At 40.9% G+C, this 27,426-nt stretch overlaps 1 protein-coding gene across 1 annotated transcript in view; it reads left to right on the top strand.

Moving 5' to 3' along the window:
- Positions 1–4,832: 4,832 nt before the first annotated feature.
- Positions 4,833–27,426, top strand: part of snx13 (sorting nexin 13) — a 73,021-nt gene continuing 50,427 nt past the window's right edge. Inside the window, exon 1 of the mRNA XM_002933301.5 lies at positions 4,833–5,152. Within this exon, the coding sequence (XP_002933347.2) occupies positions 5,141–5,152 (12 nt within the window). The 5' untranslated portion in view covers positions 4,833–5,140. The remainder of the gene's footprint in view (positions 5,153–27,426) is intronic.

The raw sequence follows: 27,426 nt of genomic DNA, 5'->3' as shown, positions 1-27,426 counted from the left end.
TGTGGGAAGACAGGCAGGATAGTCTGTGTGGGAAGGCAAGTAAGTTTATTATTCAAAGACAACATAGGACATAAAAATGCTGCAAGACAAGGACTTTGCCTTCACTTTATTCCATTTATAAACATGGACAGCGTGTTGCAGACACGACGATAAGAGCGGCAGGGCAGTCTTTTTGGCCTGTGCTTACACGCAAGCTGAGAAACTTCCACATGCGGCAGTAGCCTTACTCTTCCAGACTATCCCATGGCTTTGGCACAGGCACAGGAACACCAAAGGTAACACTGTGTTAAACCCTATAGACATCAACTTCTCTGACAGATTGTTAGCACTTTCTCAAACAAGTTCTTTCTCTGGGCACAGGGTTCTCTTTCCCACACACAGGCACATATCACACTCTAGACTCTCCTCCATGCATGAAAGAATTCAGGAAAGTGGAGTTAACTTATATTTTGAGTAAGAAATATAATTTTAGTAGAAAAAAATTCAGATATGTATTCCATATCGTGACTATGGCTGTTTTGTACAATTTGGAGTCTGAGATTATTAGATGGTACCCCGGGTCGTTACAAAGTGACAGTCACATTTCTGATTTACGGGTTAATTAATTTGTGGTACTAGTTCTATGCAAAGAATTAAAGGTTTAGTTCACCCCTTACAATTGGTCTTCAGTTTTTATGGTTTTTCAGTTATTTAGCTTTCTGTTCAATAGCTGGTTATTTGGTATTTCAGCAGCCATCTGGTTGCTAGGGTCTCTTTTGCCCTAGCAACCAGGCAGTGGTTTGAGTCAGAGACTGGAATAAGGATAAGAAGGGGACTGAACCGGAAGACAAGTAATAAAACGTAATACTAACAATTGTATTGTAGCCTCACAGAGGAATAGTTTTTTGGCTGCCAGAGTCTGCGACCCCCATTTAGAAGTTGTAAAGAAGTAGAAAAAGAGGCAAATAATAGAAAACTTTAAATAATGAAGACCTGTTGTAAAACTGCTAAAAATAGAAAGACATTTTATAACAAACTAAAAGTGAACCACCCCTTTAAAGACCCAGCCCTGTAATACACCAAAGTATGCTCAAAAACAATGCTATATGTATAGTTGGATTGACTGTAGCAACTAAAGCTTAATTTTTATGTATAAATAAGTGTATATGTTAGAAGGGCAGCAGAACTTATTATACAATCATATGCGTAATAGCATTTATATATGACTTATCAAGACAGTTAGTGGCTATAAAGGCCTCAGTCTTAAACTAATTTGGTTTGATTGAAGATTACAGTACCTCTAACTGCTGTGACATGGGAGATTAGTCGCCCTGCCATTAATCTCCTTGAATGCTTTCCTACTGGCGAGAATGTAAATCGATGGTAAGAAAACATAAGCGTCATTTCGGCTTTCTGAAGTCACCCAAAGTCGCCTTGTGAGGAAACTTTCAGCAACTTTGTAAAGCTGAGGCAACACTTATGGTTTGAAATGACACACAAGCAGATTAGTCACCCCTCGATAAATCTCCTCTAGCGAAGGTGACTAATCTCCTTGTGTGCCATCGGCCCAAATGTAACCTTGGTTAATTATTTCTCTAGAGTTTTTACTTTTTTATTACTATGCAACACTAGCCAACTTTTCTTATCTATACACTAAGGGGCTGATTTACTAACCCACGAATCCGACCCGAATTGGAAAAGTTCCGACTTGAAAACGAACATTTTGCGACTTTTTCGTATGTTTTGCGATTTTTTCGGATTCTTTATGAATTTTTCGTTACCAATACGATTTTTGCGTAAAAACGCGAGTTTTTCGTATCCATTACGAAAGTTGCGTAAAAAGTTGCGCATTTTTCGTAGCGTTAAAACTTACGCGAAAAGTTGCGCATTTTTCGTAGCGTTAAAACTTAAAAGGTGCAAAGTTTCGCGTAAGTTTTAACGCTACGAAAAATGCGCAACTTTTCGCGTAAGTTTTAACGCTACGAAAAATGCGCAACTTTTTACGCAACTTTCGTAATGGATACGAAAAACTCGCGTTTTTACGCAAAAACCGTATTGGTAACGAAAAATTCGTAAAGAATCCGAAAAAATCGCAAAACATACGAAAAAAATCGCAAAATACCGATCATTACGAAAAAAACGCAATCGGACTCATTTCGACCCGTTCGTGGGTAAGTAAATCAGCCCCTAAGTCAGTAGGCACAACCTGTGCAAAGTTGAACTCAATGGATACACCTTTTTTCAAGTGAGAGCAATGATCTGTAGGCAGGGTGTTTTTTTTTCTATATAGGCATCCAAAGGCACTAAGTTTGCCCAGTAGCAGTGACCCATAGCAACCAATGGAAAGTTTGCTTTTAAACAGGTGACCAGTATATTCTACCTGCTGATTGGCTGCTATAGGTTACTGCTAACTAAATGTAGTTGGCATTCAGGTTATTATCTGAAAAACTCTCAAGACAAATAAAACAAATAAGACAAATCTTATAAAAACACGCACATACACACGTTTTGTTTTTCACTCCAGATGAAGGTTTCTTTGTGAAACCGAAACATCGAATAATAAACCTTTCTATTTTTTCATTTACATTTTGCTCACAATTCTTTAAATCAGTGATCCCCAACCAGTGGCTCAGGGGCAACATGTTGCTCACCAACCCCTTGGATGTTGCTATCAGTGCCCCCAAACCAGGTAGTTATTTTTGGATTTTTGGACTTGGGGGCAAGTTTTGGTTGAATAAAAACAAGATTTACTACCAAATAAAGCCCCCTCTAAGCTGATAGTGTGCATAGAGGCTGCCTAATAGCCAATCACAGCCCTTATTTGGCTCCTCCATGAACTTTTATGGTGCTTGTGTTGCTCCCCAAGTCTTTTTACATTTGATTGTGGCTAAGTAACAAAGGTTGGGGATCCCTGCTTTAATCCTAGGAGTGCTGTCCTTGTTCCACAAAAAGTCTTGTATTAATGCGTATGCTCTTTTAATATTCTTAAAAGAGCATACCCGTTAATACAAGACTTTGAGGCACCACCTTTGATTTTATATCGTAGGGGCAAGACTATTGGTGCCGCGGTTACCACCACAGTACTAAAAACTAAAAGTAGACAAGAGTGTACATTTTGGGGTTCTAGAACAAAAGGGATGTACCCCTGTTTGAATTGCACACAACGTCCATATGTTTTAAAAAGCAAAGAATTTACACATCCACACACAGGACATAAGGTACAAGTACAGGGACATTTTACTTGTGTCACAAAGTATGTGGTTTATGTGTTGACCTGTCCGTGTGGCCTCATCTATATAGGTGAGACCACACAGATGGTAAAATCACGTATCTCACAACATCGATCTGCTATAAATTTGGGGAATACCACATTACCGGTTTCCATACATTTCTGTGAGAAGGGCCATACCTCAGATCAGCTTAAGTTCATGGTATTGGAATCTATACCCTCCTCTGAAAAGAGGAGGAGATAGGGAGTTTAGGCTTAAACAAAGAGAGGTATGGTGGATTAATAAATTAAAATCACTCTCCCCTTTGGGGTTAAATAGGGACTATGACTTATTCCTCTTTCTATGATTCTGTTTAATGTGTTGCCATGTAAATTCTATTGGGTATGTAAACAATGACCTAATGCTGAATGCTAAAGTTAAGCCCCTTTGGAGTGATGTCATTTCCTGCATATCCCTTTAAATATGATTACCACATTACCACAGGCTTGATAAAGGGCATGTGCTTTGCCTGAAACATCACATATGTGATGTGATCCTTTTTTAATACACTTTTTTGCAATTATCTGAGTGCCGCTTCTTTTTCTAATGTATCTATGGTAGAGGGATGATACGGTGTCCTGAGGTTGCTGAGCACCGGAATATGCACTGTAGGAGGATTGCGGTATCGTCTTTGGAATAAGGTGTATATATATATATATGTATGTGCATTTAGGTTCTCCAGCCATAATAAAGGTCTTAAGAAGGACTGAAACACTGGTGTACCTGCACTAAATACATATTTAAATATGCATGAAAGTTTCCTGTGTAATGGTCTTTTCTATTTATATATAAATATAAAATTTGAAACCAGTGTTACCACTTACTGCAACCAATTACGGTGGTGTAACTTCTCTTGCAGCAAAGCTCTCTTTGTAATCATTCAACTCACAGCAAGGCAAGTTTGCACAGAGTGAACCTCCCCCCTGGGGTGCCTGCTACCCATTCTAAGCATCTAGTTTTCCTTATCTCAGATGTCCCTTACCTGGGCTGCAGTTCTTGGTAACCTCTGGCTTATAAAAAAAGCATTTAGAGCCAGGTATAAGCACTCTGGGGACACGGCATAAGTCACACAAGGTGAGAGGACTTGAGGAAGGGTTGAGCCCCACTGAGGGCAGTAACACAGGCCCTCTCTACCTCTTGCATTGGCTGTGTTCGTATGTCATCTGTAGGTTCAGTGTATATACGCCCTTTATTATGCAGCACTGCTGAATACGTTGACACTTTAATATGTGGATAATAATTATAACGTTAAGGTGTCTGTATATATGCTACAGGGAGTCAGAGGCCACATTCACATTTAGCTTCACTACCCTTAGAGGCCCCACCGATATCTCTGGGACGGGACCCACGCAAAAGTCCTCTCCTATCACCTGTCCTACGGGCACTAGCACATCTGGCCTCCTAGCTTCTCTCAATGTAACGCCACATTGGTACGACTCTTAGAGCCTGCCTATGGTTGCTCAGCGAATGGGCAAACAGGCCTCTTCGGTCTGCAATCCTATCCCACAGGTATAAGAGGCCAGCGACAGCTAGACGTCCCAGCCGCCTCCCACACACATCGACAAGCACTATGGAGACAGTCACACCGCAACTGGGCCCCGCCCCAGACCTAGACGCGAAAGACCAGAGACAGCCAATTGCTATTCGGATTGACATCACTTGTGTGTATTATTGTTATTGCCCTGTTCCAGTATGGCGGCTCTTCCGGAGACAGCCAGACGACTGGGGCGGGTCAAACTGTGAAAGCTACCGGGAGCCGAGAGGTACAGGGCAAGAGCCAGGCCCAGAGCGGAGTAATACGTGGGAAGGGAAGCTGTGCAGGACCTGGCACATCTCTGGAGACTTAACATGCGGTTTGGTTAGGGGAAAAGGGAGCCCGGACGGATTTAAGGATGATCCCAAAGGTAAGGGGCATAGACCTGGATACGGGGACACTTGGGAAGGCAGTAAGGCAAGCCTAGCGTACAATCATTGCAACTATAACACACTAATGGAAACAAAATGTTGATATTTACAGTATGGTGTGTGTAATAGAAAGAAGTAACAGGGTGCCAGGTATGAGAGGCAGCCAGAAAGATGAAAGGCTAACTGGGGGGGTGTCATGCCTGAGCAACGAATAGAAAGCAGTAATAGGCATGATAGGCAAGCAGGAGAGGGCCAGGCTTGGGTGCCAGCTAGAGGGGTGGCAGGCGTGAGAGACACCTAGAAGGGAGACAGGCATGAGGGACACCTAGAAGGGAGACAGGCATGAGAGACACCTAGATGGGTGACAGGCATGAGAGACACCTAGATGGGTGACAGGCATGAGAGACACCTAGATGGGTGACAGGCATGAGAGACACCTAGATGGGTGACAGGCATGAGAGACACCTAGTTGGGAGACAGGCATGAGAGACACCTAGTTGGGAGACAGGCATGAGAGACACCTAGAAGGGAGACAGGCATGAGAGACACCTAGAAGGGAGACAGGCATGAGAGACACCTAGAAGGGAGACAGGCATGAGAGACACCTAGAAGGGAGACAGGCATGAGAGACACCTAGAAGGGAGACAGGCATGAGAGACACCTAGAAGGGAGACAGGCATGAGAGACACCTAGAAGGGAGACAGGCATGAGAGACACCTAGATGGGTGACAGGCATGAGAGACACCTAGATGGGTGACAGGCATGAGAGACACCTAGATGGGTGACAGGCATGAGAGACACCTAGATGGGTGACAGGCATGAGAGACACCTAGTTGGGAGACAGGCATGAGAGACACCTAGAAGGGAGACAGGCATGAGAGACACCTAGAAGGGAGACAGGCATGAGAGACACCTAGAAGGGAGACAGGCATGAGAGACACCTAGAAGGGAGACAGGCATGAGAGACACCTAGAAGGGAGACAGGCATGAGAGACACCTAGAAGGGAGACAGGCATGAGAGACACCTAGAAGGGAGACAGGCATGAGAGACACCTAGAAGGGAGACAGGCATGAGAGACACCTACGAGAGTGACAGTCATGAGAGACACCTAAAAGAGGTTTGATATTCATGTGAGGTCACATGCTATTAGGTGTAAAATGTGTCTAGAATGTTCACATTAATTAGAGAGTTAACATAGACTCTGGTCAGTATTATTCCAGTATTATTCCAGATGAGATGTGAAGAGTAATAATATGTTTATATGTGGCAACCCTGTCACAGGGTGATAAAGATGTGAGAAGCCAACAAGTACAATGCATGCATGGGAGGAAGAAGGCAGAGCGAATGCTATAATATATGGAAAGAAACATGGTAGGTGTTGGGCAGTTTACACAGTAATGTGGGGCACTAACAATGCATGAGAGAACCAGCTGGTAGTGCCCCAGGCAGCTAATAGGGTGGCCTGCGAAAGTTTCAGGTATGCTATCAGGCTGTTAGGCAATATAGGCAAATGGGTGGACACTTGCAGAGCTTCCAGTGACAGAGATGCCTCTAGCAGGGTACTTGGTGAGAGAAAAGCAGTAATGTTTTTGGCAAGAGCGAGAGAGAGACAGCTAGCAGGATGAAAGATGAAAGTGGAAAGTGGCAATCAGCAGGATTACTGGTTACAAAGGATCAGCTAAAATGGTCATACAGAGCCAGTCAGCAGGGTATGAGTTAGCTAGCTGTTTGCCAGGCTAGATGGTATTCCAAGGAGTAAAGGTGGCCACACATGTGGCGATTTGCAATCGTTCGTGCGACCATCGGTCGCACAAAAGATCGTTAAATCCGCCACTAACCTTCAGGGCTTAAACGGCAGATAAGGAGATAGAAACAATAGGATTTCTACCTCCTTCTGCCGATTCAGCCCTGAAGGCAGATTTTGATCAGGCACCTTCTATGGCGCCCGATCAAAATCTTTTAACCTGGCTGATCGGCGAGTCGACCGATATCAGAAGCCTCCTGCGATATCGGTCGACTCGCCGACTTGCCATACACGCACCGAATATTGTACGAAACAAGGTTTCGTACGATATTATTGGTGCGTGTTTGGCCAGCTTAAAACAAAAAAAAAAAATCTAGTAGTTTGCCAGGTACGAGAGATAGCTGGGTTCAGGGACCCAAAACACAGACATCATTTTCAGTTGCAGACTGGGAAGAGCAATAGTTGAAAAGGGGAATGAAAGGGTTGAAAGGGTAATGATTCATAAAAATAAATTAAAAAGTTGCTTAGGTTAGGTCCATCTGACTGAAAAGTTAAGAGGGTTGTTTAATTTTAGGATAACTTTTAGTATGCTTTAGAATGTCCTGTTCATAGCACCTTTATAATTAAATTAATTGCTTTCCCTTTTCTAACATTTTCTTTAGCTTGTAATTTTAAATATTATCTGGTTGTTAGGAGTCACTGAAACTGTCAGCTAAACAAAAAACTACTGATTTGTGAGGCTATAATCATATTGTTATTATTCATTTTTATTACCTCCCTATTCATCTTTTGCTTAACAAAAAAGTGATTCAAAAAGAAAAAGTATTAAAAATGAGGACCAATTGCAAATTGTCTCAAAATATCACTGTATAAACTTAAATGAAAGTTAATTTAGACATAAATTACACCTTTAATGTAAAGGAACTTCACCTGTGACTTCTTAGCTTATGATCATTTACAAATCCTTTGCATGGTGAGAGCTGTAGTTCATCTGCTGTGGGAGAGCCAAGATGGGTATTTTAAACTGGTGTTGTGTTAGCTCATCTGGATTAATGTACAGTTAGATATATATTTCTATCAGTCTGCTCTGAATAAGGTATAATGTGTAATATCTGAGGAACTTTTACTTCTATTGCTTTCTTTGCATATTGTGCCTAAAAATGCAAATAACTTGGTTCCAATGAATCAAACACTGATGCAACAATTCACACCTCATTTGATGAAATTAGAACATGAATACTGCTCGTATAGGATTTACCAAAGCTGATATAAATTGGTACAGGTATGGGACCTGTTATCCAGAATGCTCAGGATCTGGGAGTTTCTGGATAACAGATCTTTCTGTAATTTGAATCTTCATACCTTAAGTCTGCTAAAAAATAATTTAAACATTAATTCAACTCAGTAGAATTGTTTTGCCTCCAATAAGGTTTAATTATATCTTAGCTGGATCAAGTACAAGGTACTGTTTTATTATTACCGAGAAAAAGAAAAACATTTTTGAAAATCTGAATTATTTAATTTAAAATGGAGACTATGGGAGATGGACTTTCTGCAATTCAGAGCTTTCTGGATAACATGTTTCCAGATAATGGATCCCATAACTGTGCATATTGGTATACAGCAAACATTATGTAGCACACGTGATTTTGCTTTCCTTTTGCTATACTGGAATTCTGGGTATTTTTCATATATTTTAGCACTTTTGCACTTGCATTCATTAATGAGCCATAATGCCCACACTAAATAAATACGCCCCATAATGTATAAACATTGGAGACAAACATCGCCAGTGATGTGTTGTCCTTAGCAGCCAATCAGCAATTGGATGTGTCGCCTGCAAGTTATAAAACAAAAGCAAAGATCTTGTTGGTTGCTATGGGCAACATCACCGGTAATGTTTTTCTCCAATGTTAATAAATACACCCCTGTATATAATGTAGATTCAGCTATGGCTGTATAAGGGGGCACCTTAGGGAAGATATTAATAGAGCTGAAGTACTGGGAGGCTTCTATAGTTCAGCCTACTTACTCACACAGAATGGGTAGGAAAGGCAATCTTGTTTGGCAAGTGCTACAAGTAACTGGGAGGTGTCAGCTATAGAATAGGTGACCTAATGTAAGGAGGAGGACACACCTAATTAGTGTGAGATAATAAAAACAAATCATAGTTTTCAGAGTAACTGTCTATACCACTGTTGCAAGTTGATGATGTCAGATAAAGTTACAGTAAAATAATGAATACTCCTTGAATATACAGTGCAAAAGTAATCTTCTTATATTTACATTGGGCTTCATCTGAAAGTGTTTTGTATCAAAATGGAAGTGAATACTACGTGTTTATTTGATACACAAGAGACTATTAGTAAACCTTAATTTCTCAATTCTTTAGAATTGCAAAGTATGTGTATAAGCTTGCTTTTTCTCACTATATATATCGGTTGTCTCGTTGATCCGTCATACGTGCACCGAATATCGTACAAAACTAGGTTACATACAATAGTACATGCACAGGCACCTTAAGACTCAGTCACAGATTGCATTTCAGCTGTCTCTTTGTGGATATTGCAGGACTTTCTGGTTGCTCAGCTTTACCAAAACTAATTTCATTTAATTGTTAATAGTTCACCTTTATTCAACCCCTCAGGCTCTCAGCTTTGCTGTCATTTTTAACTTGGACCTATCTATACACCTCATGTTCAAACATTTGCTTAATCTTGCTGTCATTATTTGTGCAATATTGCCCAAAATTACCCCTGCCCTATCTTAAAAACATCCAAAACAGTTATTCATTATCTTATTATAACCATTTTTTTGGCCATACACAGTAAGATTTAAGCTGTGATTAGACCTATACAGAGTTGGCAGCCTATCCATGCATGGGGCCCTTCCCAACCAATATCTGTGTTAAAATCGTCCAGATGTCGATTGGGCATGTTTAAAAATCCTGTCAGGACAAGGACCGCTAAGGCTTGTTGAGTGTTGTGCACTATGAATAAAAGAATTTCAGTATAGCTCTGTTTTTCAGTTTCCCCCGCTTTTTTCACAAAGTTGTTGATGTGGTCATTGCCCCAGCGCCCTGCATACCTGTGATGCGGATCAGCCCAATGTCACCCACATTAAGGTGGCCATACACGAGCAGATCCGCTCGCTTGGCGATGTCGCCAAGCGAGCGGATCTTCCCCCGATATCCCCACCTACGGGTGGGCGATATCGGGGACCATTTAGGTAAAAAAAATAATAATAATGTGGGCGGCAATGGGGCAGTCGGATCGGGGACCGCATCAACGAGCCGATGCGGTCCCCGATCCGACCAGATTTTCTAACCTGGCCGATCGAGATCTGGCCAATTTCAGGCCAGATATCGGTCGGCCAGGCCGCTCTGCTCTCCCCATACACGGGCCGATTAGCTGCCGAATCGGTCCAAGGGACCGATATCGGCAGCTATAGTCGGCCCGTGTATGGCCACCTTTAAGGTGGACATATCGGGGGAATCATCTGCTCGTTTGGTAACCTCACCAAATAAGGAAATCTTTCAGTAGACACTCTAATCTACAGTCTTTTATCACCTCTGTTCTGTGGCTGCTCAATTTTAATGCTTGAAAGGTGAAATATCACAAACATTAAAATTAATTAAAGGTTCATGTTATAGAAATAAAATAAGAAAGTTTTTAAATACAGGGATGGTACCCATTATCCAGAATGCTCAGGACCTGGGGTTTTCCAGATAAGAGATCTTTCCGTAATTCAGATCCCCTACTTCCCCAGGATTGTTTTGGCTCCACAAGGATTAATTATACTTTAGTTGGGATCAAGTACAAGGTACTCTTTTATTATTAGAGAGAAAAAGGAAACTATTTTTAAAAATGTGAATTATTTTATTTAAAATGGAGCCTATGGCAAATGGCCTTTCCATAAACTTTCTGGATAATGGGTTTCCATATAAGGGGTCCAATGCCTGTATAATCAATTAAAATTTCTGTTCTGTTTTGAAAATAATCTAGTCAATGTTCAGTATACCCACTCTTAGCAATCTGTGGCTCTTCAGATTTTGATTGACAGGTCTCATACATATTTTGGAGGGCCTAAAGGTGGCCACACACGTGCCAATTTTCAATTTCGACCGTTGCAATCCGCCACTAACCGTTCAGGGCTGAAATAGCAGATAAGGAGGTAGAAACAATAGGATTTCTACCTCCTTCTGCCAATTCGGCCCTGAAGGCAGATTTTGCTCAGGTGCCTTCTATGGTGCCCGATCAAAATCTTTTAACCCGCCCAATTGGCAAGTCGACCAATATCAGCAGCCTCCTGCGATATCGGTCGACTCGCCGACTTGCCATACACGCACCGAATTGGTTATTTTGAAAGAATGAGCTCTAATACATCTGCTAAACAAAGGGAGCCCCACACTGACTGACTGTCAAAATCTAGCTCTGACTCCTGCATAAAAAGAGAATGAACAGACAGGTTGCTGAGACTGGGATAGTGAAGAGTAATTTAGTTACTCTTAACTATCAGTACAATGCAGAAATGTATATTTATTATATTTAGAAAATCTCTTATTTCTGTGATTTTGAATTTTCAAGATAGTTCTCCTTAAGGGTATATGCACCCATAGTGATTTAGGTTATAGACTTTCTTGTTTTTGAGTAATAGTGAAAATGTGATCCCAGGTGACTGGCATTCAGATCAGTGGGGAGCAATCTCAATCACTTTGCAGCCCTTCACCGAAGCTATTAAGTGCCTGGGTGACAAAACACCTGGAAACTATAGTGCAGGTTTCCGGCCAAGTACTGTGGGTACTGGTGCTTTCAGGATTTTCACATTTCAGTAAGTGAAATTCAGCAGGGAGGGTTTTGGGTGCTTATCCACGAGCTGTCCTGTGTGCCTTTAGCCGTAGGTAGAAAACTGATAAAACTTATCTGCCCCAACATTCCTCCTGTTATCTAGGCTGCAGGACATGGAAGCATTGTACAATTTATGAATCAGCAGTCGTAACAATGTTGTCATTTGTCTTACAAGATATAGCAGTTGGAAAAAAAAATATTCTAAAAATATTTTTCTAATCAAGCGGTCATTGAATGGTTTGAGTTCCATAGATCAAAGATGAAGTGTTTGTAAAAGCTGGTGATTTATTACAGACACAAATAAGCAGCATAACCCCTGTATGGTGACCAGGTCACTTGAAAATTCAGGCACATCTAATGAATACCTGTTGCAGTGCAGCACTAAATGCATTTAAAATAAACTACAATCTGTTCAGCCCTGCTTTCTGGATGGTGTCCCTAAATTGTCAAGCAATCTGGTCAGCCTAGACCAGTGATCCCCAACCAGTGGCTCCTGGGCAACATGTTGCTCTCCACCCGCTTGGATGTTGCTCCCAGTGGCCTAAAAGTAGGTGCTTATTTTTTTAATTCCTGACTTGGAGGCAAGTTTTGGTTATATAAAAACCAGGTGTACTGCCAAGCAGAACATCCCATAGGTTTCCAGTTCACATAGGGGCTTCCAAATAGGCAATAACAGTGCTTATTTGGCACCCCAGGAACATGTTTTATGCTTGTGTTGTTCTCCAAGTCTTTTTACATTTGAATGTGGCTCACGAGTAAAAAAAGGTTGGGGATCCCTGGCCTAGACCAACATTTTGCAAAATAGTAAAATTTTTGAAAGTGTTTCAGACTGTGATGATAACTTCCTGTAACGTTTTCCCACTGCTTAGTTAAACTTTCTGAAATGAATGTGCAACTCAGCATCCTGTTTTGAACATGCAGTGACACTTGCACATCAGCAAGTACTCATAGCACGTGCTTTTGTGGGATTATCATAAAAGGCATATAATTCTGTAGCATATTAACTTGTTTATGTCACATAATCCTAGGTAAAAGTTTATATATAATATGTATAAATGATTTTCCTTACTGTTTTAAGAATGTGGTTTAAAACATGCAAAAGAGTGCTGTACATATCTGCATGTTTTTATTCATTTATGCCTCTTCTGACTTTCCATCTTTCAGTGACACCTGCAGCTAAAAAACTATTGCTCCATCTGGATACAATTTAATTGTTTTATTACTTATCTTAATATTTAGGCCCTCCTCTAGTCATATAACTATCTCTCTTTTAAACCACCGCTTCCTTGCCAGTTTAAATTGAACCCTAGCAATAATTACAAAAAACACTAATAATACAAAATAAAGACTACCTGCAATTTCTTAGAATAGCATTCTCTAAATCATGCTAAAAGTTAATTTAAAGGTGAACAGCATCTTTAGTTATTATTGATTGTACACTGGGGGCAATTCTGTACATCCCCTAATGTGCTTTGGACACTGCAGGAAGTGCCAGCACTGTACAATGTGTTTGGGGGTTTATTACCCATTTATCTCGCTTCATGACCTGCTTGGGGTGCCTGTACCAATGCTCTAACTGTATACCTGTATAGCCCCTTTGTCACTGTATAATGATCCAGTTTACCTGCGTAGTCTAGGACATATGCACTATTACTATGTTACAATAAGGGTGGTTTGTAGCTAAATAAAGTACTGATGGAATGTAAGAAGATTCTAAGTGTTCCAATTCTCTGTTGGTAGGAGTGCATTATATACTTAGGATTGGCGTGTCTGCAAATAAAACGCAAGACATATTTTCTATAACGTGTGCAAAAATAACATCTTCCTTTATGCTGTTCAGTATTACATTGAGAAGTTTGCGGAGTATATATATAAAAGCCTTTCTACAAATACTCTCCTCTGCTTGCCACCAGAGACATGCATCAAAATTCATTGATGGAACTGAGGAGTAGGGCAGCGCTAAAACGTGTCATAAATCAAATATGCCTAGAAAGGTAGCACGCTTAAATTCTGCTGTGGGTACTGGGAACTACAGGGATATGATAGTTTAAAATATGTTATTATCACATTAAAACAGTTCAACCTAAATTATAGAAAACACCCTGGCTGACTTGTGTCAGATGAGATCAGGGGACAAGTGTCTGTTTTTTTTTTATTTTCTTATAGCAAATACAAACAAGTAAATCATACACAAACCATAAGCCACATTTTTCTGATCAAGTTGAATATGAAACTGAATATGCTTTTGGAATAAATGATCATTTGGACCTAAACTGGTTATATTTTGTAATGCCTACTATTATTCCCTTTCCCAACGGAGCTATATACATATCTCTGATGTGTATCTGCCTAGGGAACATGGAAACAGAGAAGCAGATGCTTCAGTGCCAGACATTAATTATTTATTAGATACTTTTTCCACTTGTTAATAGAAGAATGGAGGTTGTTGGTGTCGCTGTTACTGGTGTCGCTATCACTTTCTTTACAACTATCTCACAGAAGTACCGTATTTTCCGGCGTATAAGACGGCTGGGCGTATAAGACGACCCCCAACTTTTGCAGTTAAAATAGCCTCAATCTCCCCCCCTGCAGCGTCCTAAAGCTTGTCCTCCCCAACATCATCCAGCTACCCCTAGCGTCCTCCCCAAAATCATCCAGCTCCTCTAGCATCCTCCCCATCATCATCCAGCTCCCCCTAGCGTCCTCCCCAACATGCTCGAGCTCCCCCAACATGCTCCCCCACATACTTTAGCTCCTCCCAACATCCAACCCCACATACTTCAGCTCCCCCCAACATCCTCCCCCACATACTTCAGCTCCCCCACATACTTCAGCTCCCCCACATACTTCAGCTCCCCCCAACACTTAAGCTCCCCACATCCTCCCCCACATACTTCAGCTCCCCACATCCTCCCCCACATACTTCAGCTCCCCACATCCTCCCCCACATACTTCAGCTCCCCACATCCTCCCCCACATACATCAGCTCCCCCACATACTTCAGCTCCCCCCAACACTTAAGCTCCCCACATCCTCCCCCACATACTTCAGCTCCCCACATCCTCCCCCACATACTTCAGCTCCCCCAAGTGTCCTCCACCACCCCTGCTGCGTCCAGCTGTTTCCTCCGGCTTTAAACTTAATGGCTTCATCCACCACGCTTCCCGATCGCCTGCTGCTTCCTCCGGCTGCTTAGGTTGCGCCCTGTGCGCGCTGACGTGACGCGTATGCACAGGGCGACCTCGCCAAGCGTGCAGAACTCCTGACATCCCCACCTACAGGTGGGTGATATTGGTTAATTCGGACTAATTCGTCATTTGGCCCTGGGGCCAAATGATCGAATTAGAACAACGGATTCAGGGGCTGCATCAACAAGCCAATGTGGTCTCCGATCCAACTAAATTTTTAAACCTGCCTGATTGAGATCTGTCCGATTTCAGGCCAGATGTTGGTCGGGCAGGCTGTTGTTAGGGCTGATAAGCTGCCGATAACAGTCTAAGGGACCTATATTGGCAGCTAGAATCGGCCTGTGTACGGCCACCTTTACTTCTGTGGAATATTTAGGGAGAGATCACCTTTTAATAAATCTGTCCCTAAAATCTGTCCCCATTGAAGTGAAGAGCAGTGAAATGGTGGACTGTGGCAAGCTCTTTATTCAAATTTTGATGAATATGCCCCTTTGAATGATTACCATCTGCAGCTCACAGATGCCTCTTTAAGAAAACATAAAGGTGTTGTCCATCCAAAAAATGTATTTTACTTAATAAAAGGAGATGTCATTCTAAACAGCTTTGCAATACAGGCATGGGATCCCTTATCCAGAAAGCTCTAAATTATGCATATTTTATTAATTTCTCTGCAGTAATAAAACAGTACCTTGTACAAGATCATAATTAAATTATACTATTTTATTGAGCTTATTTAAATGTTTAAATATTTTTTTAGCAGACATAAAGTATGGTAGTCCAAATTCCACAAAGATCTGGAAAACCCAGGTCCCAATCATTCAGGATAATAGATACAATACTTGCATAACTTAATTAAGAATGTTTTAAATATTATTTTAACGTTATTTGTAAATATAATTTCAATTGAAAACAGTTTCTGTCAGTCTCTTACAATTGCATCTCCTCTTTCCCTGACTGCTCATGTCATCGCAACATTGTATTGGTAGTCAGCTCTCCTACAGCCAAGTAATTTGTAAATTAAATTGCAATTCGAGGCAGTTTCTTTCAGTCTTTTGGTCTTGCCTTCTCAGTTTGCTTGACTACAGAAACAGTGTATCAGAAATCAACTCTCTTGCAGGCAAGACTCCAGATCCCGCAATACCTGCACACTTCTGTTGTTCTCTTTCTTTGCGGGTCTCTTAATCACAGAACATGCAAGGCATTGTGGGAATTGTGGCAGGACCTGGAACAAGTAGTTTATGCACAAAAATCTACCAGTGTGTGTGAATTAAAGAGGCTGTGCAAAGAAGAGTAGGCTGATATCAAATTGTAGGAATTGTTTGGTTGTAGCTATTTTCACCTGAGCTATGTGGGTGATGGAAAAAATTCCTTAAATAAATGTAGCAGTAATTTAAAGACTGTGTAGTGTTTACTCAGGTTTCTTTCTCTTCATTTTATTTTTTAAATCAAAAGCCGTTCTCTGTGCCAGATAAGCAGTTACAAGAGAGATCTGGAAGGGGCAAATACTTTTTCATACCATTGTAGATATGCTTATAGTGCTGTTCTTTACACTTTCACAACCTGTTTTTCTAGTTGTTTTCTAGATATCTAACATTTTTTGATAATTTTTGGGCTTCCTTGACAGCTCTCCTGTAAGGCTGCTGTTCTGGCATCTTTACTTTAGCAGGAAAATATATCGCTCCTTTTATTTATGACTGCAATTTTACCCTGTTTAACCTTTTAATTTTTGTCTGCCTTGCCTACCTACCTTGTGCTTTGTGCATAACATGTTATAGTGGAAGTTGGGTGCCCTAAATCAAATACTATATGGATGCCGGACATGGAAAAGGTATGTTTATAGATGCTGGCACTCAGTGCCGGGCCTGGCACCTTTGCTAACCCAGCTGGGCACTTTTGGAACCCAGCTGGCCTCGATGCCCGCACACAGGGTTGCCGCTGGAGAGGGGTGATGCCGTAGGGGAAAGGGCCCAAACTAGGGGTAGGTGAAAGAGGAGATGTCTGCCTGGTGCCCCTCCGCCATCGCGCTCTAGGCTGGTGCCTCTACTGCTTACCCCTAGTTTTGGCCCTGCTGGCAGTTTCTGTATACAGTTAAAGGGGACTTGTCACCCTAAGAAATAATTCCAAAATATATTTCTGTCATGTTAGCTGGGCAAAATAAACTTCACTTACACTATATAAACTAAATTTTGTTTCCTTCCGTCTTCATATTACACAATCCTAGCATGCAGGCAGGCACCGTTTACAATACATTATGCCAAAATCTTGTTTATGTTAGAGAATGGAGGACCAGATGCCCAGGCCCATGCACTGGCTTCACAATTAGATTGTGAGGTAGGAGGGGGAATGTGAGGAGTGCAGTGACATCTAGGAAGTGCTGAATGGGAAGTTAAAGTTATTGTATTGTTGATAGCTGGGATTTTTAAATGCCTTTATAAGGTAGGGTGTGTTAATTAAAAAAGGAATTTGGGTTTTATGTTTAATTTGAAAATTGCTAGTATTACTTTTACTTTTTTTTATTACTTTTTTGATCTGGGTGCAAATATTGGTGTGAAAATCCATACTCCGCACCAAAATCTGCTCTGTCTGACTGCTCCCAGGCCAACGCAGTGCATGTTAGTGCAGACACACAAGCAAGCAGTGTCCAGAGGTAAACACAGGCAAAGAATCAGCCTCACGTGGCACTAGCTTAATGCATCCTTTAGTTTGACAGTTAATGGGGGAAAGTAATCAGTATGTATCTAATAATAGGTATGATGGAAGGTTTGAGTAGATTGTACAATTGAATTTCCTTGTACATATTTGCATTTAATCATTTAAGTGTGACCTGCTCTATTGCTAAAAAACCATGCCTATTGTCATTATATATGATAGTAGCTGTGTAATATGATTGTGTTCCCATGTGACATTAACCCTTTAAGTGCCAAGGGACGTAGATTCTACGTCCTAGGTACCAAGGGACCAAAGTGCCATGGGACGTAGAATCTACGTCCAATGGCACTGTCGGGTTTACAAGCGCTGCGCTCGCTTTTAAAGCAGCGCAGCGCTTGTAAACCCCTCAGATCCCCCTAGGCAACGAGCAAAGCAGCACATACTCACCGATCCGGGTCCCCCAGCCGCACCGATCGTCGCTCCAGCCAATGACAGCAGTGGACACGCATTGATGACGTGTCCACTGCTGTCCCTTTAAAAGTCGCCGCCTACTGTTGGCTCCCTCACTCCTGCTGCGCACGTTGGACCGGATGGAGCTCCCCTGCTGCCTGCCTGCTGGATTTATCGCCCCTGATCGCCTCTGATCGCCTGCCTGCCTTGGGTAAGCTGAACTACAACTCTCTACCACTGTTTATTTTGCTTATTTCTGTCTCAACTGTCTAAAAAATTTTTTTTTTCAATTTTTTTCTTCTATCTTTGTCATTATTACACTTTTGTACACATACACACTTATTTACAACTTTCCCAAGCACACACAGACACTTACACACACACTTACACTTACACTTTTTTTTTTTTTTTTTTTTTCTTTCTTTCTTTTCTTTTCTTTCTTTCTTTGCTTTCTTTGGCAGTCTTTTTTTTTACTAAAACTTTATTTCTGATCTTGCTCTATAATTATCTGATTTATTTGGTTGCATTTTAGTGTTTTTTTGGCATTTTCATAATTGATTTCTGTTTTTGAATTATTCTATTGCACTGTAACTTTTTTATTGCTATTGGGTGCTGAATTTGCAGTGACGTTGGTGGATCCAGGGCTCTGACCACCGATTTCATTGCAATTATTGTTCTTCTGTTGGTTTAGGTGGTTTTATTGGATTTTACTGATTTTATGGTGTTTTATCTTTGCATTGTTCTTTGTGTGTTTAGTGCCCCCAAAAAGGTTGCTTTTGCAGTGACATTGGTGGATCCAGGGCTCTTACCGATTTCATTGCAACTATTGTTCTTTGATTGCTTTTAGTGGGTTTTATTCCATTTTAACTTCATTTGATTTCAGTTGTTCTAGAAAGGTCCAGAGGTGCTAAGATTGTTCTGGTAGTTTCTATTGCCAAGGGTTAGGCTGATGCCACACATGGCGTAGGGCTGATTTTTTCAGCAAGTGGAAAAACGCTTGCCGAAAATTCAGCCCTACGCTTGCTACTTGTGCCTGCACCCGAATGAATGGGATACGCTCGGGTGCAGGCACATGTAGCCGATATACGCATGAAAACGCGAGACTTTGCATTCTCACGCGTTTTCATGCGTATATCGGCTACATGTGCCTGCACCCGAGCGTATTCCATTCATTCGGGTGCAGGCAAAAAAAAAGGGGTGCATAGAGTGCAGCCCCAATATTATGCATTTTCAGGTTTGGTGGCCATGTACTTATGCGCAACCAGACATAGGTATCGTTTTATTCAGGGGAACTTGCAGATTGATGGTTAGTAAGTTTTTGGTAGTTGCCGTGGAGATTTTGGGGAGAAATCTAGGTTTTTTTATCTGGTTTTTCCTTGATTTCTGACCAAAATCTAGGGTTGTATCTGGTTTTTCCTTGATTTCTGACCAAAGCGCTGACTTCTGCAAGGGACTGCGGCCACAATTTTCCATGTAGAAAGAGAAGAGTGGTGTCTCTGAATAGCTGAAGGTGTGCACTTTTCGTAAATATATAGATTGTGGGGGTTATCTCACAGGTAGGGGGGGTTAACACTGAAAAACTGCAGGTAGTGCACATAGAGCGCAGCCCCCAAAATTTCAACTGAAATTGCCCTTATGCATTGCCCCTGTTTTGGGGCATTTGGTGGCCACGTCTTTATGTGTACCCATACATATGGGGTATCGTTTTATTCAGGGGAACTTGCAGATTGAGGTTTAGTAAGTTTTTGGTAGTTGCCATGGAGATTTTGGGGAGAAATCTAGGTTTGTATCTGGTTTTTCCTTGATTTCTGACCAAAGCGCTGACTTCTGCAAGGGACTGCGGCCACAATTTTCCATGTAGAAAGAGGAGAGTGGCGTCTCTGAATAGCTGAAGGTGTGCACTTTTCAGAAATATATAGTTTGCGGGGGTTATTTCACAGGTATGGGGGTGTTTAGACTAAATAACTGCAGATAGAGCACAGCCCCCCCTTATGCATTGCCCCTGTTTGGGGGCATTTGGTGGCCACGTCTTTATGTGTAGCCATACATATGGGGTATCGTTTTATTCAGGGGAACTTGCAGATTGAGGTTTAGTAAGTTTTTGGTAGTTGCCATGGAGATTTTGGGGAGAAATCTAGGTTTTTATCTGGTTTTTCCTTGATTTCTGACCAAAATCTAGGGTTGTATCTGGTTTTTCCTTGATTTCTGACCAAAGCGCTGACTTCTGCAAGGGACTGCGGCCACAATTTTCCATGTAGAAAGAGAAGAGTGGTGTCTCTGAATAGCTGAAGGTGTGCACTTTTCGTAAATATATAGATTGTGGGGGTTATCTCACAGGTAGGGGTGGTTAACACTGAAAAACTGCAGGTAGTGCACATAGAGCGCAGCCCCCAAAATTTCAACTGAAATTGCCCTTATGCATTGCCCCTGTTTTGGGGCATTTGGTGGCCACGTCTTTACGTGCACCCATACATATGGGGTATCGTTTTATTCAGGGGAACTTGCAAATTGAGGTTTAGTAAGTTTTTGGTAGTTGCCATGGAGATTTTGGGGAGAAATCTAGGTTTTTTTATCTGGTTTTTCCTTGATTTCTGACCAAAGCGCTGACTTCTGCAAGGGACTGCGGCCACAATTTTTCATGTAGAAAGAGGAGAGTGGCGTCTCTGAATAGCTGAAGGTGTGCACTTTTCAAAAATATATAGTTTGCGGGGGTTATTTCACAGGTATGGGGGTGTTTAGACTAAATAACTGCAGGTAGAGCACATAGAGCACAGCCCCCCCTTATGCATTGCCCCGGTTTGGGGGCATTTGGTGGCCACGTCTTTATGTGTACCCATACATATGGGGTATCGTTTTATTCAGGGGAACTTGCAGATTGAGGTTTAGTAAGTTTTTGGTAGTTGCCATGGAGATTTTGGGGAGAAATCTAGGTTTGTATCTGGTTTTTCCTTGATTTCTGACCAAAGCGCTGACTTCTGCAAGGCACTGCGGCCACAATTTTCCATGTAGAAAGAGGAGAGTGGCGTCTCTGAATAGCTGAAGGTGTGCACTTTTCAGAAATATATAGTTTGCGGGGGTTATTTCACAGGTATGGGGGTGTTTAGACTAAATAACTGCAGATAGAGCACAGCCCCCCCTTATGCATTGCCCCTGTTTGGGGGCATTTGGTGGCCACGTCTTTATGTGTACCCATACATATGGGGTATCGTTTTATTCAGGGGAACTTGCAGATTGAGGTTTAGTAAGTTTTTGGTAGTTGCCATGGAGATTTTGGGGAGAAATCTAGGTTTTTATCTGGTTTTTCCTTGATTTCTGACCAAAGCGCTGACTTCTGCAAGGGACTGCGGCCACAATTGTCCATGTAGAAAGAGAAGAGTGGTGTCTCTGAATAGCTGAAGGTGTGCACTTTTCGGAAATATATAGATTGTGGGGGTTATCTCACAGGTAGGGGGGGTTATCAATGAAAAACTGCAGGTAGTGCACATAGAGCGCAGCCCCCAAAATTTCAACTGAAATTGCCCTTATGCATTGCCCCTGTTTTGGGGCATTTGGTGGCCACGTCTTTATGTGCACCCATACATATGGGGTATCGTTTTATTCAGGGGAACTTGCAGATTGAGGTTTAGTAAGTTTTTGGTAGTTGCCATGGAGATTTTGGGGAGAAATCTAGGTTTTTATCTGGTTTTTCCTTGATTTCTGACCAAAATCTAGGGTTGTATCTGGTTTTTCCTTGATTTCTGACCAAAGCGCTTACTTCTGCAAGGGACTGCGGCCACAATTTTCCATGTAGAAAGAGAAGAGTGGTTTCTCTGAATAGCTGAAGGTGTGCACTTTTCAGAAATATATAGTTTGTGGGGGTTATTTCACAGGTAGGGGGGGTTAACACTGAAAAACTGCAGGAAGTGCACATAGAGCGCAGCCCCCACATTTTTAGCTGTAATTGCCCTTGTGCATTGCCCCTGCTTTGGAGTGTTTGGTTCCCATGTCTTTATGTGCACCCATACATATGGGGCATCATTTTATTCAGGAGAAGTTTGTCTTTCAAATATGCCTTTGTTAGAAAATTTTTATGAGATTTTTTTTTGTCAAATCCACATTTGATCATGCGTCCAAGTTTACGTTTTAGAAAAAAAAAAAAGTCATAAAAATTTCCAAATTTCACAATCCACTGACAAAAGGTATTTGGCTTTTGAGTGAAAACTACATTGCACCTAGAAACCTGAAGGTCTGTAGTTTCTAAAGATACCAAACATGAGGGGATATTTTAGATTTACATATAAGTTATGCTGCATTAACTGTTACAAGCGCTTTTCTGCTTTGTTCTGGTGTGATATTGTACTAAGTATTGCTTTAGTTTGGGGGTTACTTCTGGACAGGAACTGTGGGGTACCACCACATATTTGGTATCGTTGGAATTGGGAGTATCAGGGCTTTTACAAACAATAAAAAAAAGTGAGTAAAATTAACTTTTCTATGGAAAAAAACCTCAAAATATACAGAAATTTTTCATAATTTTATTTTTTTTTTACATATTTCACCCAAAATACACATCATATCTCCAGAAAAGTTATAAAATTTGGTATGTATGTCGAAGCCCAATTAGTGACGAAAAAAACGATATATAATTTCCCTAGTTTCGTGGAGGTTTTCCTACCAAAAAACATTGTTAAAGTGAATGAGTACAAAATGCTTAAAAAACGTCTGGCACTGGGGGGAACCGAAATGACGAATTCGGCTGGCACTTAAAGGGTTAATCTATAATTTGTATATCAAAAGTGTTTTTGCAGTAATTAAAGGTTTCAGTTTTTTTTAATGGGGGAAAATTAAAGTAAAACTAATGTGTACTATTGGTTACTCCAAAACAGCAAAACATTACAAGCTAAAAGACCAACTTTACTTCTTTTCAGATGTTTTAGAATAATTTTGGCTTTCTAATGTATTATTAACTCTGTTTTAATAATAACCACAGTGCAGAGTCAGCATTTTTATTATTCTTTGACTTATGACACAGGATGGAGCAGGAAAGGGCTTGGTACATATTGTTATATAATGCTACCTTTTTGGTATACAGATTCCTGTGCTCAGGGGCAAGGGTGGAAAATAATGAGGGGCAGTTTGGGTAATTTGCCTCATGCAAAAATTTCTTTCCAGTGATTTTCTGCTAAAAAATTATGGCTGTGTGCTGTCACATAGATTGCAGCCTTCTAAAAAGTTAAACTGGATTGGTATCGCAGTTTTTGTACAACTAGTACATGTCTTGTTAACTATAATGTTTTACCCGCACAACTTGATGTGAGATAATCTACTCTCTACGGGCATTTATTATTATAATTAAAATCTAGAGAAGATCCCTGACTGTATGTAGGTCATCCAGATCATCATAACAAAAGGTGTTGTTCTTACAGATAGGAGAGTAGCAACCATAAACACAAGTTCTCTTCTGTCATGTTGGGCAGAGGCATATTTGCCATATAGGCACTTGAGGGCCTGTGCCTATGGGGGCAGCTTTAAGGGGGTGGCCCTCGGATGCCTTGATGGTAAATAAAACATTCAGGTGGGGGGGAACTTCCCCTGCAGCTGGATACTGTGCTATCAAATCCGGCAGTAGAGGTGGGGGATTGGTGGTTCCTTCGGCGGTGTTTGAGCAGAAGTGAGATTATGCACAGGCGTGCCCTGACATCACATCTGGCCTTGTAATTGCGTATGGACTGATGGGTGCTCACTAGTCCAGTACTGAGAGCACTGAATAGGGTTTGTGCTTAATATGTTATTGTTTTAATTCAGAAATATCTATGGTTTCTGTTACTTCTGGTACTAAACAAGAATATGAACCCAGTTTCACTTTAGTACTTCCTAATGCTTTCTGATCTCAAAGAACTTCAAAGGAGCTGATAGAACTTCTTACCACTCCACTGAGAAGTGGGCTGCTCAAGTGCTGCTGCTTAGAGAAGGGAGGGGTTTGTTTGTACAAAGGTCAGTAGGGAGCTCTGAACAAATTGCCTTGTTATTAAGGATGGGGGTATAGTAAAATAGCAGAATTTAATTTCTATAGTCCTATTTATTGTGTTAACTGTTAGCAATGGTGTTTTTAGGGGTATACTGTTTTTTAATGTGGGGGTGGAGTGAATGTGTTGCAGGCATGTTTTACCGTGTTGCATATCCTGATTATGGCAGGTATTAAGTGCATTTAGAGAGCCTGACAGTACTGACTACAACACATTACACTGAATATTTTCAGTCAAATTGCTTAAACTCCACACTTTTCATGTGTATCAGCCCATCCGTATACTGCATTAGTGCATGAGGTTCCATGTCCATTCATTTGCTCCCACAAGGAAGATAAAGGGTACAAGTGTCGGTGCCAGGGGCCCCTGTCTCAGGACAGCACACGGCCAGTTGGAGGCTGATAAACAAGAAACTGAACAGCAGGTTTTTCAGCAAATAAGGACAGTATCCCTTTCCAGATTCCTTTTATGAATCTTCCTGTTTGTATACACACAATAGATCAGTCTAACATGACTGTGACAAGTATGATCCAGAAGGGAAGTGTTGTTACAGATTTATTACAGATACTGGGCAGTGTACCAAAAGGAGGTTGTACAATGCATTTAGGGAATTTCTACAGAATATTTTATGAGGATTGCTGAGAAATAAAGCATATATTAGTACCTTCTAAATGTTTTTGTGGAAACTGTCATTTGAATGTTTGGATCCTTTTTTTAACAGAAAAGAAATCAGGAGCAGGAGGATATATAACTAGCGGGGGTGGGGTACTGGGGCCAAATTCTGCACTTGGAAAACTGTGTTGAATAAGCCCTAAAGCCAAGGTTGGGGAAAGTGCCTTTGTGGGTATGCTGTTTTCTTAACTGGAATGTAGGAGAGACAGCATTATGACTTTTTCATAACACGGAACAGGAAGAGATCTTTCAATTTTGTATAATATAGATAAATGTGTGTTTCTTTCTCTGACTCTTAGTACACAGAATCATAAGTAGAGGTTGAGGCATGTGTAAATTGGAGACCTGGCATTTTTTTGCTGCACGGATTGATTTCGCCCTTAAGCTTGGCTTCTCAATAACTGCCCAGAGCACACTGAGCATGTGCAGTGTCACTGACATATTGCCATATCCTCCAATAAGGATTAAATATATCTTAGTTGGGATCAAATACAAGGCACTGTTTTATTATCACAGAGAAAAAGAACATTTTTAAAATGTGGATTATTTTATTAAGATGGAATTTATGGGAGATGGCCTTCCCTTAATTCGGAGGTTTCTGAATAATTGGTTTCCAGTTAATGGATAAACCCAACTGCAACCACTACGATGTGTGCTTTTAAACTGGTGACCAGTGAATGTCAAATACTGATTGCTGTAGGCCAATGATCCCCAACCTGTGGCTCATGAGCAACATGTTGGTCCCAGTGGCCTCAAAGTAGGTGCCCATTTTAATATTTCTGGCTTGGAGACAATTTTTGAAAGCACAGAGACACAGTTTTACCCCAGGCAGAGCCTCCTGCAGTCTAGCAGTCCATATCAGGCTACCAAATAGCCAATCACTGAACTTATTTGGCATCCCCAAAGAACTTTTTCATGTTTGTGTGGCTCCCAAACACTTTTTACATTTGAGTGTAAACAAGTGTATGGGGGATCGCTGCTTTAATCCAATAGAACAGTAGCCAATTTTGCACTTTTTATTACATTTCCTTGTAAGACTTTAGGTGAACTACCACTTTATATATGTGGATGTTGACATGATCTTGCATACCTATATTAGGTGCAGGAAGAACACCTTCCTAATACTACTATGTTGTTGTCAACAGTGCCTGGGGTAGGTTCACTCAGATTTGAAAAAATGTCACCTTTTTAGATATGATCATGTGGAAGCTACAAACAAAACAACCTATGAGTAAGTAAGTAAAAATGTTATCAGTTTGTTGTTGTGTCAGTTTCCAAGCTCACTCTGCAGTCCCTAATTAAAGGAATAAATGGAAGCTCCATTTGTAGCTAGGGGTGGTATGCTACAACTTTTTATGCTTCACTTTCCATGTGGGATTTCTTTCTTGTTGTGGTCTCTCATTGAGCTCCTGATGTCCGTGTGCACTTTGTTAGGCTCAATGGGCATGGTGCTTCTTCCTCCGGTATCGTAACACATTGCACTTAATTATTGTAAATGTGTATATTTATTGCATAAACAATGTACAAGTACCACTAAATATTGTGTATTACATGTAAAAAAGTTGGTACTTGTGCTCACATTAATGAAATGGGGTTAGTAGACAGTGGCATAACATCAGGGGTTGGTAAGAATATTTTTCTTCTTCTATTTTTGTGCTGCTTGAATATTTCCTAATAACATGGTTGGGTTGCGCCATGTCTAAGCTGCTGTAAAAACATTAGTGTGAATAACAGCAATGGGACCACAATAAAGAAAATCTACACCTTTATAAACTCCACATTTGGTGTTTTTTGGGGAAAGATTTCAAAAATTGCCATGATAAAAATCAAACGATTGGAGAATTACACAGCTTTATAAATGCATCATTAATTTTACACCTTCATAAATCATTTTTCACAGCTTGATATATAGTCCCCTGGGCAGCAAATAATATATAAAGTGCAGAAACCATGGATATTTACTCACAAATATTTGCTGCAAATTGGCTAAACCGGTATTTACTCCTGTGATATCTCTGTATGACTATTGTGCTTTATTTTGTGTTTTATGTGCTTCTCTGTTAACCTTAAAGTGCAGTGTGATCATTTCTTTGTATATTAAGATTTCTATTTACCAAATATTTAAAATGTCATATGGCCTTTTCACAGCTGATGTTTCTAAATAAAGGCAAGGCTATTGTTGCAGGCAAATAATTATCATCAAGTTCATCATTTTTCTTTTTGAAATAGTATGACGGGGTGGAAAAAGCTTTTGCTGACTTGAATAACTTGTGCAATTTAGAGCCAAAGTTGAACCATTTTTGCTTAGGCAGTAATTGAACACTTTTTTCTGGGATCATGTGCCAGTACTTTGTTTCTTTGTGTAGTCAGAATTGTCTCTTCCTTTTCTTGCAGTAACAGCAAAGAAGCATTTGTATCAGGGGTGTGGGCACATTTATGATGCTCGAAGGCTTGAGCAATCATAGGAAAGCCTGTGAGTTAAAGAACTCATGCTGGGATTTGGGGCAAAAATACCTGTTTAGTTGCCCTCCGAATGTGGAAAGCCGGAGTGACTCATTATGTTTTCCTACCAGCGATAATGTAAATAAAGTATATGGAGGAGATTAGTCAGGGCAGATAAATTGTGGACAATTCATTTCCTAGTTTGTCAGGGTCCTAAAGGTGAATTACTCCTTTAATGATATCCAAAACAGCAGTTCCTATTAAATTTTTCCTTT

The sequence above is a fragment of the Xenopus tropicalis genome, chromosome 6, assembly GCF_000004195.4.
Source record: "Xenopus tropicalis strain Nigerian chromosome 6, UCB_Xtro_10.0, whole genome shotgun sequence".
In the NCBI taxonomy this organism is placed as follows: domain Eukaryota; kingdom Metazoa; phylum Chordata; class Amphibia; order Anura; family Pipidae; genus Xenopus; species Xenopus tropicalis.
This window is presented reverse-complemented; position numbering and strand designations above follow the sequence as displayed.